Source organism: Primulina tabacum, chromosome 2, assembly GCF_025594145.1.
Source record: "Primulina tabacum isolate GXHZ01 chromosome 2, ASM2559414v2, whole genome shotgun sequence".
Classification (NCBI taxonomy): domain Eukaryota; kingdom Viridiplantae; phylum Streptophyta; class Magnoliopsida; order Lamiales; family Gesneriaceae; genus Primulina; species Primulina tabacum.
This window is the reverse complement of record NC_134551.1, coordinates 8,757,292-8,771,493: the sequence shown is the minus strand read 5'-3', so window position 1 is coordinate 8,771,493 and position 14,202 is coordinate 8,757,292. Positions and strand designations below refer to the sequence as shown.

General features: G+C 35.8%; 2 protein-coding genes across 9 annotated transcripts; both read right to left on the bottom strand.

The window, feature by feature from the left end:
* Positions 1 to 1,746: 1,746 nt before the first annotated feature.
* Positions 1,747 to 4,506, bottom strand: LOC142529595 (calcium-binding protein CBP-like). Its single transcript, XM_075635166.1, has 4 exons — positions 4,000 to 4,506; positions 2,563 to 2,609; positions 2,295 to 2,470; positions 1,747 to 2,187 (listed from the first exon to the last, which is right to left on the bottom strand). Exons 1-4 carry the CDS (start codon positions 4,469 to 4,471, stop codon positions 2,064 to 2,066), a joined length of 819 nt encoding a protein of 272 aa, XP_075491281.1. The 5' UTR covers positions 4,472 to 4,506; the 3' UTR covers positions 1,747 to 2,063.
* Positions 4,507 to 7,511: 3,005 nt separating this feature from the next.
* Positions 7,512 to 11,085, bottom strand: LOC142529550 (uncharacterized). Of its 8 annotated transcripts, XM_075635110.1 has the most exons (7): positions 10,979 to 11,085; positions 10,693 to 10,860; positions 10,238 to 10,410; positions 9,997 to 10,128; positions 8,619 to 8,996; positions 8,268 to 8,361; positions 7,523 to 8,040 (listed from the first exon to the last, which is right to left on the bottom strand). In XM_075635110.1, the coding sequence occupies exons 3-7, from the start codon at positions 10,378 to 10,380 to the stop codon at positions 7,924 to 7,926; spliced, it is 864 nt and encodes a 287-aa protein (XP_075491225.1). In that variant the 5' UTR covers positions 10,381 to 10,410; positions 10,693 to 10,860; positions 10,979 to 11,085; the 3' UTR covers positions 7,523 to 7,923. The 8 variants fall into 8 exon arrangements, with proteins under 8 accessions (XP_075491272.1, XP_075491264.1, XP_075491253.1 ...); XM_075635149.1 differs by lacking the exon at positions 10,693 to 10,860 and having other exon boundaries at positions 7,517 to 8,040; positions 9,997 to 10,123; positions 10,979 to 11,070; XM_075635138.1 differs by having other exon boundaries at positions 7,517 to 8,040; positions 9,997 to 10,123; positions 10,693 to 11,034.
* Positions 11,086 to 14,202: the final 3,117 nt, after the last annotated feature.

The following is a 14,202-nucleotide window of genomic DNA, read 5'->3' as shown; positions in this document are numbered from 1 at the left end:
ACCAACATAATCATTAATTATATGACGACAACAATTTAATCAGAGAACCAAACAGATGAGAAACTATCAAAACATGATATCACATGTGATTAGCATCCAAAACTTGGCATAACTAGTTTAAGAATAAGAAAACCTTTTTTCCAAGTTGGTCATCAACAATGAATTTTTCTGAAGCCTCGTCGCTCAAGCCAATCCGAGTGCAAATATTACTTTCTATAATTACTGCATCTAGATCCGACATAACTAATGATGCATCAAAGACTACAAGTTGTTGATCAAGCCAATCCGAGTGCGCATATTAGCTGTCTTTATTTACTATTATTATTATTATTATTATTATTATTTTATAATAATAATAATAATTATTATTATTGTTTTGTTTTTTGATTGTCCTCTCTTTAATTTTCACAGCAATTAAACATAATAGCAGCCTTCCTCTCTTTTTAAATATGTTAATTCAAAAAATGTATGCCTATTACGCCTGAGGCTCCATGATACGGGACACCCGTGTGCCTTTCACCGTAAATGAATAGATTTCAAGATACTAAATTCCAAATCCCGAGGCAAATAGTATTTATCCTTTTTAAAATAAAAAATCCCAACATGAAACTTGAAGATTAACAGAACTAACATTTCATGGTTTGTAAAATCAAAATCCCAAAATAACTAGCCATTTAGCTGGAATTAAAGGGGACAAATCCGTAAGACAAAATGAAACTTCTACAATTACTTTAATACAATTATTTTAACCTCAAAACTTGAGCTTGGAGAAAAACCTTTCCTCGAATCGAGCCTTGATCCCCTTACAAGCTGTATCTTACCAGATTTAGATTCGGAGATTTTTAAAAATCCCCGAACCCGAAACCAAACCCATTAATTTTCTCCCGAACCCGTCCCGTTTCGGGTTTTCCTCGCGAGGCCCCGAACCCGCGGGGAAAATTGTCATCCCTAGTCTGGTTCACTTCGAAGCTCATTTTGGACATATATCGCGGGGAAAATTGTCATCCCTAGTCTAGTTCATTTCGAAGCTCTTTTTGGACATATACGAATTACCGAAGGGTGTGTTCAAGAGTTATGTCATTATTAACACTGATATTATAATCTCGTGATTCTCTTGTATTATCTCACATAGACACACAGACGTTCTTAAACCAGATTTTGGAGCATTTGAACCAGCAGCATGCTTGCTTCGAATTTCTTTGCATATGATATACAAGGAGATGCGTCTTGTTGTTGCAAGTTGTCTTTGCAAACTTGTGCAAATGGGATCTTGCGATTTCATCTATATATTTTACTATAATTAACTTTGAGCAAAATAGGCGCACATTATTTGATGTCATGATTTATTTTGATTTTTTTCCTTCTTTTAATTAATCAGTTCAAAATTACATTTTAATCATTCTCCTAATTATGATATAATCTCATTTAAATATAATCAGTTCAAATTATTATATATAATCATTTCATTGATTAAATTTTTACAATTATGATATTACACATATTTAAATCAAATTAACTATAAAAAAAGACTGCAACGAATGCCAAACATCATTAATTATATATAATACTTGAACCATCATATAAACAAAACAATGTTTTGATGTGATCTTTAGAATTCTCAGGACATCTATTTTTTTTGCCCCTATTTTTTTACATGAAATCTTTAATTTATGTAACAAAAAATTGAACTTGCACACAGCGCGTGGACGAGTTATTCATAAAAAACGTAAATTTGACATGCAGTCCAATAATCAAACACTAAATCACTTGACACAAATTAATTGGGAATGCCTTGCTGAGTACTGTGTTGTACAAATTAAGACAATGGCCAGATTCAAAATTACAGCCCATGCGAAAGCAGTAAAGAGGCAACTTTTTAACAAGAGTGGTGGAAACCCTTTACCACGTAACCAGGTAGACTACAAATACTTCAGCGTAAAGTAAACAACAGAGTACCATTAACAAACTTACAAAAGAAAGGGAAACAACATATATTAAAGGAAAGAAACGAAAATGAGACCAAAACAACACAAGATCACAGTGCAGAAGTTGATTGTCTTGCCCTACGCAATGAGGAAAGGCAAAACAGTTAACATGAAGGCTTCGTATGTAAAAGTCGCTGAACCAGTAAACGAGGTATCCTTCTCCTTGAATTTTTCAGTCAGCCCCTTGACAGTGAGACAGCACCTGGCCATGGAAAAATGGAATTCTAAGGCATAAACTTAGTAAGCGTTGCTATTATATTCTTGGTATATGGTACGTAGAAAATGAATACGTAGATATATAAGTCATACTCGATGAAATTGTCATATTCAATGGCCTTGTTTTTGCCACCAGTTTTGTCAAACTTTGAAACCAGCAACTCCAGAACCGTAGGCGACACTGAGAATCCAAGACTAAGAAGTGCATCTCTCAATTCATTTGAGTCAATCCTGCCACTCCTGTCCCTATCAAATCTCTCAAAAATAGCCTAAACAAAAAGAGGAACTAATCAGATAAAACACATTTTTAACTTAAATGAAAGTAATCAAATTGCAGAGATATAAAGGAGTTGAGACTAACCCTCCAGCTCTGAAGACTGTAGAAGACTTGTGTAAATTCCTTTGGACCTGTTTCAAGACAGGACAACAAACCAATGACCAACGCTTTTCAGATTTATCGGAGAATTTATATTTAAAACACTCAACATCCATAAAGACGTACATTTGATACTGCAAAGATCTAGAATAACTATTGAACTGATAAATAAAATTGGATTATTTACAAAAAGGAACCATATTCGACATTGAAATAAGCAAACAAGAGAATCAAGGATAAGATGACTGATAAGATGACTGATATAAATCTACAATACAAATAAATGGGTAAAAGTATTAAGAGCACTCCAAATATATTTTAAACATATCGACAACTTTCGATGCACTTGCAAGCATAGAAACATTAAGAGCACCGTCGGCCTTAAACAATTCTCACCTCATAACACATTGAAAAACTAGGACCTATCTGCAAGACAACCAAATTTTATGATGATCAGTATTCTCACTTTTTCCTTGTACTGGGACTAAGGATTGTGTCATCAGATTAAAGATATTAGACCATTGAGAATTGAAACGACACTCAGATGATCAAGTCCATCATGTCCACTGCCAAGACAAAGGCCCACTCACTCACCAATAAAAATCTATTGTATGTAGATAGATGGATATAAGCTGATGAAATGTGGCCTTACAAAAGTTCAAGGAAATGACTCCACAAAAGAGTATCGTTCATCTGCATGAACTAACTGCAAAGTGGAACTCCATTTCGAAGCTGCCCTGAATCCTGTTGATGCTGGCAGAAGCCTAAAGATCTGACCACTTGGACTGATGCCGTTGACGCTGGCAGAAGAGTAAAGGGTATCCAAAATGCTTCTTACACACGGGATCATCTGAAAATCTCTAAGCGCAGACTTCTTTTCTAAATGCTGTGGCCATATCTGTAATTGGCAGATGGGTATAATTTCCATTACGTGTACTTAGCTCTCCGACTGTCTGGAGTTGCATCCTATTTAATCTCTTTCAATTTCATCAAACTCCTATCCGAATAACACTAACAAATAATATTTTAATGCATCTTCATTCTTAAGCTATTATTTGGACAATGGAAGAATATCTATCATTTTAATTTATTTTATTTTATCACGGATATTCTACAATGACCTCTCAAGATATGATCTGAAGTCAACATCCCAGAGTTAAAAATTTATTTTCATGCACAACACTCTAATGTCACAGTCAAATCCCAAAAAAAGTCCATCCTGACTGCAAATCCTAACAATTAAACGACCGACACCAGACACATGAACGTGTACGACATTTAGTTTTATTTTCAGCATCTCCTTTCATAGCAATTGTGGCGGATTCGAGCATCCGAGTTGATGAGATCGCAACCAACGAAAAAGAGAATAATTTCAAGTTTTTATCACACGATTACGGACCAAAAGAGAGTACAATCACCTACCGATCTTTCTCGTGTTAGTGTTGGTGAAGAGATACATGAGAAGATGAACAGTCCTCAACCCAAAGCTCTGATTATAAGTCGAAAGCGCACTCTGAAGCTCCTTATCATCGATAAACCCACTTCCATCCCGATCCGCCGCCTGGAAGCACGCGATCACGTTAGGGTCCGTCCCCGGAGGAAAAGCCGAGTGCGTCGACGCGGCGAAGGGGCCACCGTACAGCGAAGACGGAGGCGGCGTAGGATAACCGCCATAGGACTGCTGGGGAGCACCATAATTGTTACTGGGAGGAGCTGAAGGCGCTGAGTACGGAGAGGAAACGGGCGCGTAAGGAGATGACTGGTTGTGAGGTGGTGGACCTCCGGGTGGGGGATGGCCGTATGGGGCGGATGGATATGAATATGATTGAGACGGCGGCGGATGGCCGTAGGGGTAGGCGGAGCCGGAGGGATTCTGGTTGGGATAGTTGGACATGATGATCTATATACTTAGACACGTAAATGTAAATGAAATGTTGAATTATTTTGTCATTTTAAATAGCAAAGGTTGCTTCGTTGGCCTTCGAATTGGACGATATTACGAATTTACCATTGGCTTATAAAATTGCTTGTTAAATTAATATCAATATCTATTATGTTATTGTCCAATATATTAAATCTATTACTATATTTCAATGCAAAAAGATATTAAATCTGTTACTATATCCCAATGCAAAGATCCATCGACAAGTTCTTAAAATAATAAACGTGTGGCCCATTAATTAGAACATTAATTTTTATACTTCCAAATATTTCTTTTGATTTTGCAATATGAGTAGGTTTTTTGTGAGAGGATATCACGAATCTTTATCTGTGTGACGAGTCAACCATACCGATATTCACAATAAAAATAATATTCTTACCATAAAAAGTAAAATTTTTCATAAATGACCTAAATAAAATATCTGTATCACAAAGTACGATCCGTGTGACCCTCTCACACAAGTTTTTGTCTTGTAATAATATGAGTTCCAATTAATTTAAATATAAAAAACTCATATAAGCAAATCTTTACTACTATATTATTAGGCTATGTTTGATGTGTAGAATAAGATAACTAATTGGATTGATGACAAAACTCAAGGTGATGATATATAATGTGTTGTGATAAATCATGTTTTGTTTGGTAAGATTTTAATGAGTGTCATAAATTTTACATTTTTTGTTGTTGAGACAAAAATACCCTAAACTAATATTAATTAGAATTTGGTATATAAAATGATATTTGTAGCAGTGTTTTCAAAATCATGTGTTCTGTTAATAAATAAATATTTTATAAAATTTTAAATTATAGATTATGTATTTATCTGATAATTTATTTTTTAAATAAAAATTAATATGATTTTGCATTTTATCTCATTTTTAATATTGATTTCTAATTATTTTTTTCTCTATTTTTTAAATTTTATTTAGTTTCATCATGAAATTATTTATGTGATGTGTGTGCAAATAAAAAAAATATAAACCAACAAAGAATCGAGTCCAAATCACGGAGGTTCTAACCTTCAAAACTCATAAATTTCAATTCAATTCAAATAATTTCATTCAAAAAAAAATGTAATTTCAAAATTTAATCAGCAAAAAATCAAACGCTTACCACCGCAATACCAGACCAAAAAATCTTTTGATTTCCTAAAACCTGAGCCGAGAGCAGATCTAAAATTGTAGATCTCTCATGTTGAGTCTTTTGTGGGTAAAATGGTAATTTATGTTATATTTTAGGGATTAGATTGTCAATCCCACCAAAACAATGAGATGTGTTTTCAATCAAATATGTTTTTTTTTATCACGTGCTTCTTGATTGATTGAGCTCATAAAAAATGAGACAAACATAGGCTTAACAATATATCCTTTACTTACCACCAACACCAAACATATCCTCAGGAAAAAATAATTACTATAATATTTAAATCTCTCCATGTATCTTTTTTATTCCACCTAAACTACACTATATTTTAAAATGTTTTGAAAAACAATCCTCTAGTTAATTAGATACCACATTAACTTTTAATTTTTCAAATCAATAATATGTGTGTGTATCATATCAAACGTATAATAAAAACGTGCACGTGCGCTTCATTTCCAAATAAAACAAATAGATAGTATTATAACAACATGAGATTGGATTTGTAGAATTAAATTTGTACTATTGCTTATGTTAATGATAATTATTAATGGATAATTAGTAGAATTCCGAGGGGCATATTAATAAATTCGTATGGCCCCTTCATGTGTTGGCCACGTGTAAAACAAAACGGCTTGTCGACCTGACGCGTATTATCTTCAAGTAAAGCTCACCCAATTGGACAGCTTGAAAGATGGGACTTGTGACTCTACCATTGTTAGTACGGTATACCAAATCATTAAAAATGTTTAAAGCACAAAATGCTATGCTCCCCCGGAAAACTCAATTCTCTAATTAAAATGGAAGAGATCTTGTATCAGACGTTCTCATAAATTTTTATGTATGAGACGAGTCAATTTTATCGATATTTACAATAAAAATTAATAAGATTAACATAAAAAGTGATATTTTTTTATGGATGTCTCAAATAAGAGATTCGTATCATAAAATACGATATGTGAGACCGTCGCATAAAAATTTTTTCCATTAAAATAAGACCGCGTACACATAAATTTCCTCTAAATTGGTGGTCTCACGATTCATAATACCCCTTTCAAAATATTTTCTTATAATTTATGCGAACGATTTTCTAAAATGATTTATATCTCAAAACAAAAGCAGTACTGAAGCTAGGTGCACGACGCAACGGGCAACAAGGCTTGGGATCGATCCCATAGCACCCGTGCTCGCTTGCACACGGGCAGCTCAGTCACGAGCCCGTCACCCCGAGCCCCACTCCTCTGCTCTCGCCTCAAACAAGAAAAAAAAATCTTTCCTAGGAGGTTTCTGCACTTTCTGAATTTCATCAATTCCAGCCCATCCTCTCAAGAGTTGGAGTGCACAACTCGATGACACAAGGCTGCTTGGAGTTGAACTCGACCAGCACGAGTGCAGCACCTGCACCCTCACTCACAAATGGCTTGCGTCCGAACCCCTCGCCCACCTGCACATGACATGAGCATACACGTATAGCCTTAACATGGCTGGAAATTTCATAAAAACAGTGACAAAACTAATTAAAAATTCAAGGACGTTAAACGAACGGATAAAACTTAACTTATTTTTGCGTATGATGGTTCGAAGACGAAGGCGATGATTCTGATGATATCTCGAATTAATCTCCTGAAAAACATCACGACTTCATCGAAAATCAATCAGATATCTACTTTAAATTCAGTTTAATTAAATAAAATTCAAAATAAATAATTTAATTAATTTGATGTGTTCTCATCAATGGACGTTTTTTATTATTCGGGCGCACAGAAACCTTAAATCCAAAGGATTTGAGGATGACCAGATATCATAAATTTGATTTGCAAACAGTCAACAATTAGAATCATGCTATCTGGGTACATCATTATCCACATATGTAGTCCAGCATAAATTGGATGAGAAAAACAAATTTTAAATAATAATTAGCAAATAAAACCATCGTTAGAGACAAAAAACTAGATATTTCAACCACCAGTACCTAATGAATTTTTTTTTTTAAAAAAAAGATTGATAAATTACACGTGCACCAGTAAAATCTAAGATTGAAATAACAATATTCATTCAGGAAGCGGCAGCAATGGGGCTTCAATCCACAAAGTTCTTGCCTTCCAACTGATCTAAATTCTTCTGTCATTGTGTCACGTCTGTATTACTTGGCATACAGTTCACTGGCTTCAATTGCTAGCCAATCTGCAGGTGAATGAGCATTCTCCTCATATCCGGACAGGAATGGACCAATTGCAAGTAGAGGAATCCACTTCCATCCCAAGCTAGCTCCAAGCAGACTGATTCAACAGCAAAACCAATACAAAGAACATTGAGAGAGTCGCCACGCAAGCTCCACCGAACTCCAAATTACTGTCGCCTACTACCACTTTACCGGACACCTATGCTATTAAGTAGAAGAACGAACGTTTCAAAGTGTATTTGTTGTATTGCGACATTAACTTAAAATGACGATGATCATTGTCCAAAGCTTCCTCCCAAATTAATTGGGGTCAGCTAAAAGCTATAAATCCAATCAATTTCATGAAACACCCAACAACATCGGATCCACATGAAAAGGTCATGGGAGGACAGGGATCTCTACTTTGGTGAATGACAAGAAACTGACCCGCCCATGTTCGACAATACAAAATTTTAGAGGATTTCCGCCACAACGAATCTCAAGGTTCCCTATTTCCTGTTTTGATGGTGGGCGACCACTGCAAGGGGAACATATCATCAAGAAATATGCCAGATTCACACAAGAAACAAACCTAGCAGTATATAAAAGTGTAGTCCACTGATAAGAATTGTATAATTTAACATCCAACATATTAAAGAAATGCAAGAGCTGTCAATCTTCTAGATCTTATTTCCAAAGAGTAAATTGCCAACCAAACCAGAAATACGTTTAAACAAAGGTAGAAAGAAACGGGAGCTAATATTGCTCAAAAAACCACACAAGATTTCGAGTTTCCTGATGAGGTAAAGCTCAAAACATGGACTGCCAGGAGAAGATTTTTTAAACTTGCTATTAGGAGGATACACATCATACATTGGTTTGGTTGCAGAGAGTTGCAGTACGCATATCTTCTCTGCGATGAAACTACTGCTAATTGATCCATTTTCCCTTGTCAAGTCAAATTCTTCGGAACCTTCCTCTACAGCCTTTAAAGACCAAGGAATGCCATGACGACCAACAATGTAACCAAGATATTTAAGGTGCCTATAGACCTCGAAAGACTCCCAAGAGCATCCATATCTCCCGTCGTCTGCTATTTTTCTATACATATCACTTACAGAAAGAGGAGTACCTTCATCATTCAAGACATCCAAAGCCCCAATTTCAACCAAAAACCTACAAGACAAATCCACCAGATAAATTTAATGGAGCATGCATAATGAAAATGGCAAACTCAATCTAAGAGCCAATCTTTTCTAAGAAAAAATAATAATAAAATGTGGCTGCATTTATGTTTGTTTTTATTGGGTTGGAGAAAAGGAATACATTACGATAATCTACTCGCAATATAAATTGCATTTGTCGAATAAATTTACGTAGTCGACTCACGGAACCCACATGAATTATTTTATAAATATTGGTGTTAAACTAGTATAAAAATCACATAGTCCTGCCTTTAAGACAATTCATTTATTCCTGAGTTTAACCCCAACATAGCCAACACCAACTTTTTCATCTCAAAATACTGCTCCACAAGTTAATTTGCATATTAATTAATAGTTTAAATAAAAATATTTATCTCACACGCAATGTCAAATATATGATGTGTTTCTCGCTATCAAATGACAAGGAAAAAATGAACCAAATATATGATGTGTTTCTCTCTAACAAATGACAAGGAAAAATAAACCAGTAAAATTATTTGGTGCAGTAGCAACACACGAAGTGGTGTCTCTTACTATTACATAACAAGGAAAAATGAAACTGGATAATTATTTTGGTCTGGTGTCAAATTCATTCTCTAGTTTCGATATCCCACAAAAATTAGCCACTACACCTCATCCTTTAACCTCGAAAGATTCGAAAGGGGTTAAATCAAGAAGTAGAATGAATTTGTCAGGCCATCTTTCCTGCTCATTTGGCAGTAAGGAAATTTCGATTTGCAAAATGTTTTGATGGCAGTAAGGAAATTAAAACTATGAAATTTAATTGCTAATTCAGTTTTGATGCATGATGGGTGTTTATTTCTAGGTTGATCAAAATAAAGGGAATCTCGAAATTAGTTGCTACTGAGAGTTGAAGATAAAGTGAATTACCAAAACAATAAGAAACTCATAAACCATCAAAGCGAAAACGATGATTAAAACAGCATTAGACAGTGAATTGCATCACGTACAATGTTTCTTCAATCGAACAATACAGTTTTCCACAGCGAACTATCCCAGTTGTGGTCCACGTCTTCCCCTTTTTCTCCACCACCTCAGCCATTCCCAACTCATCAATCCACCGCGCTCTTGATTCTTCTTTCCTTACCATAACATCAGAAGAAAACCACCAATATAGAAACTTTCAGACAAAACGTTTTTCATCAGGAAAAATAAGGCAATCTTCTGTCAATTAACTTTTTAAAAGGATACCTAAATTGCAACTTGGGTATATCTCCGGAGCCAATAGGATACTCATCATCATCAACCGAGTCCTCAAAAAAACCTTCAGATTCACTATCACAGGCATATGCCCCTTCAACAGCAGTCAATATTTCCATGGCATGAGCTTCCATTAATCTAAATTAAATGGGAATTCCAATCTCCTATAAAAAAAACACAAAAAAATAATAGACTTATAATGGCAATTAAAGTCAATATTTCCATGGCATGAGCTTCCATTAATCTAAATTAAATGGGAATTCCAATCTTCTATAAAAAAAACACATAAAAAAATAATAGACTTATAATGGCAATTAACAAGAAGCCTACAAGTCAAAAATCAATTGGTTCAGACAAAATTTCCGAGCTTCGGGGTTCTAGCTACCGTTCCACAATTTGAAGTGATGACAGAAACAGCTATAAACTTAATTTTATTAGAGTTAAACCATTTTTCGGAATTCGTTGACCACGTTTCGCTTCTATTGAATCGCATTCCTCAGTCAAGGGAAACACAAATTTTTGAACATTTAGCAATTGAACAAAGAAACATGCGGCGTTCTCACTTCAGCCAACAGATACAATAATGATATCCTTTGATCTGCCATATCCTAGCCCTATGGTAAGCACACATTCACAAATTCAGCCAACCAAATATTAAAATCCACGTTCAATTGCGCCAACTTCATGAGAAAAAAAATACGCAAGTTGATTATTTTGACTTTGGGTGGGTACCTAAAATATTTCCGGAGTGCCGCCGCCACCGCCACCGCCACCGTGCATATAAACCTCTGTAAAGATAATATAGCAAAATATTATAATTACCAGTTAAGTACTATGTCTATCTAAAATAACGATTATGTATATCAATGATTATTAATACATGAATGGATTAATATATTTTTTAAGTTTATAATTATTATTCGGTTAAGTTAATGATAATAAAATTATATTAAATGAAGATCGGAGAATTTTCAGGAAAATTATTTTTAATATATGATTAATTTTTATTAATTAATGTAAGGTGTTTTTAAGGATATTTTCAAAACTGAGATTTTATTGGGTATTTTTATTCGCGGGATTTTATTTTTAACGATACGTGAATTTTATCGAATCGATGGACTTTTTAAGGGTTCAGTTAATATTTTCAAAAACTTTCAACACGAAATAATTTTCGAAAGTGTGTTTGGTTTAAATGAGCCTACTTTTAAATTTATTGGGCTTGAGTATCTTTTTAAGCTTTTAATTAACAAATAAGGGTCCATTAATTAAGTTTTAACTATTTAAATAATACTAATTTACCCTAAACTCATTTAACATAATCCACACACTCCATGCAGCCGCCCACCCCCTCCAATCAGTCACCACCTTCGTGAGTGCAGCAGCTAAGGGTTTCGGTGCCTTCTTGTCCTTCAAACTCAAACACCTCCCACGTTCGGGTGCTTCGAGCATTTGTACACCAATTAATTCATCAGGCACGCATGTTACTTCTTTTCTTTGCATCATGCACGTTAATATTAAGGCTGTTGTGAATGCTTGTGTCTGAAATTTTCGATCCATACATGAACATGCAAGGCTTCAGGTTTTCTTGTTTACTCATGCATTTTTCGGTTGTTGTTCACGACTTTTCTGAAATTTTGTGCAAGGGGAATGCTGCTCTTCGTGTTAGGGAAGGCTTTTGTCGAGGGGAACCTGGATCTAAGGGTGGGAGACGAGGGAGTGCTCGATCTAGGCGAAACCGAAGGGGACACTCGTGCAAGCTAGAGTTCTTGGGGCCGAGCGTGAGATCTAGCGCTTCTGCTGTGCAGGAAGTTGCATGGGGCCACAGATCTGATCTGGAAGGGTCTGAAACGTGGTTTAGGGCAGCTTGAGTGCAGCGGAGCGTGAGCTTGTTTAGATCGCGAGGCTAGTCGGGAGATCGAGTGCAAGCGCATGAGTTCTTGGGAGACTTCAGTGTTCTAGGGTGCATGCCCTGGTGTAGGTGATCCAGGCTGGTCCTTGGGGGTGTGGTCGAGGTCCTAGGGTGTTGAGTAGGCACTGGACTTGTCGGTTTTAGGCTTGGTTCGATGGCATTCGTGTTGGTGTTTAGGGTTCGGGAGTTCACGCAAGTGCTGGAAATTCCAGCAATGTGCAGGCCGGATTCGAGAGGCTTAGTGGTCTGATTCGGTTGGTTTTAGAGCCTTTAGGATGTCATTTAGGTGTGGTAAAAAGTTGGGGAAAGTTTGGTTAAATTTCGGGTCGATTCGGGTTAAAACCGGGACTCCGATCCAAATTTTAAAACGAATCAGTTATGTTCTGATTTTGACTCAATTTTACGTCTAGGAATGCTTTTAAATATGTTTTGGGACATTTTAAGGAGTTTGGTAAGTTTTGGGTCAATTTTAGAAGTCCAGGGTTAAAACGAAAATTTTTGGGTTTCAGGGGCAAAATGATCATTTTGCACCCGGGGTGAGATTTTGGTCCTGGAAGCGCCCTGAGCATAAATTTATGATATTTTAAATGTTTATACATCATGTTTACGATTTTTACGCAATTATGATAAATACGGTGCATGCTTGGTTTAAAGGAAAAATTACGTATATGCATGTTTTTATTTAAGTGATGAATACGATGACACGTTTTGAAGGAAGTGATTTAGTTGTGACTAACACGATGATACGATGACATGTAAGGTCGGGACTCAAAGGGCGGGTAATGCTGTCGCTGATGATCCATGCCGCCGGGTATCGCGGTTACACGTAGATGGATCCATCGACTGACATGATGATACGAAAGTCACAGCTACGGAATTCAAATCAATAAAATTAACATGTATTTGTTGATACGATGATACATGCTATGATTATTACCACGTTTTGTCAGGTCACGATTACGCATATGATTTTACTGCAGACATGAAATGTATGTTGATTATGCTAATTTTCATTGATGTGTGCTATGTATATGTACTTGTTATTTCTGGTACAGATGTGTTGAGTCTTTAGACTCACTAGGCGTGTGTGATGGAGGTGAGCATGTTGTTGAGGGGACAGGAGGTGCCGAACTCTGAGTTGGCAGGACTGGATGTGCGTGCACGACTCGAGGACCAGACTTTTCCGCACATCACGTTTTTATGAGCTTTGAGTACACATGATTGATTTTATGCGTTTTTATGCTACACTGTTGATTTTCCGGATTTTACTTGTTTTGTTTTATTCATGCATGATTAAGGGCCGAGTTGGCAATTTTTACATTATAGTATTTTCTTCGTCGAATGTTTACGATAAATTTTTAAATGACATATTTCTCAGCAGGGTTGCATGCATGCAAAATATTTAAAGGTTTATCTTCGAAAATGTGAGCTTTATAAAAAAAAAATATTTCCCATTTTAAAATAGCAGACGCTATAGACTTGCTTAGCTACCTTATTAGCCGGAATTACAACACACATAAACTAGTAACGGAAAATATTACAATTTATTTGAAAGAAAATGAAGAGCTTGAATGATGCATACATCTTCCTTCTGCCTTGGTATTTATAGAAGTCTCGATGGATTTGAAATCCAGACTTCAAAGCTTGTGAATCCTTATGTCAGTTGGCCGACAACATCTTGTGGGTGGTGGTCCCTTCAACCACTAGCTGGTGACTTTTCTTTAATCGGTGGTTGAGTTGTCCATCTTTTCACTAGTTAGTGGAATCGTATTTTAGTGGTTGTTCATCCTCCACTAATGGAGTGGTTGGATCACATGTCTACTTTTCTTTGTCGGGGAATTTTTTGATTTCGTATTTTCACGAGGAAATTGTTTTTTGTATGTTCTTCACCACTTGGTTATGTTTCTGCAAAATGCTTCCTATCTGATCTAGGTTTGAAGCCCTTTCTAAACTCTAGCTCCTTTTGGTTCGTACCTTATGGGCAGATGTTTTCTGACCATCTTCCCACATGAGCCATATTATAAAATTTTTGATGAGTTTCTTTGAT

Coding starts and splice junctions, on each gene's coding strand:
- LOC142529595 (XM_075635166.1), bottom strand. CDS start 4,471: ATGTCCAACTATCCCAACCAGAATCCCTCCGGCTCCGCCTACCCCTAC. Junction 2,610..3,999: donor CACTAACACGAGAAAGATCG/GTAGGTGATTGT, acceptor GTCTTGAAACAG/GTCCAAAGGAATTTACACAA. Junction 2,471..2,562: donor ACAGTCTTCAGAGCTGGAGG/GTTAGTCTCAAC, acceptor CTTTTTGTTTAG/GCTATTTTTGAGAGATTTGA.
- LOC142529550 (XM_075635110.1), bottom strand. CDS start 10,380: ATGGAAGCTCATGCCATGGAAATATTGACTGCTGTTGAAGGGGCATAT. Junction 8,997..9,996: donor TGTTCGATTGAAGAAACATT/GTACGTGATGCA, acceptor TTTGTCTTGTAG/GTTTTTGGTTGAAATTGGGG. Junction 8,362..8,618: donor TGTTTTGAGCTTTACCTCAT/CAGGAAACTCGA, acceptor ATGTTCCCCTTG/CAGTGGTCGCCCACCATCAA.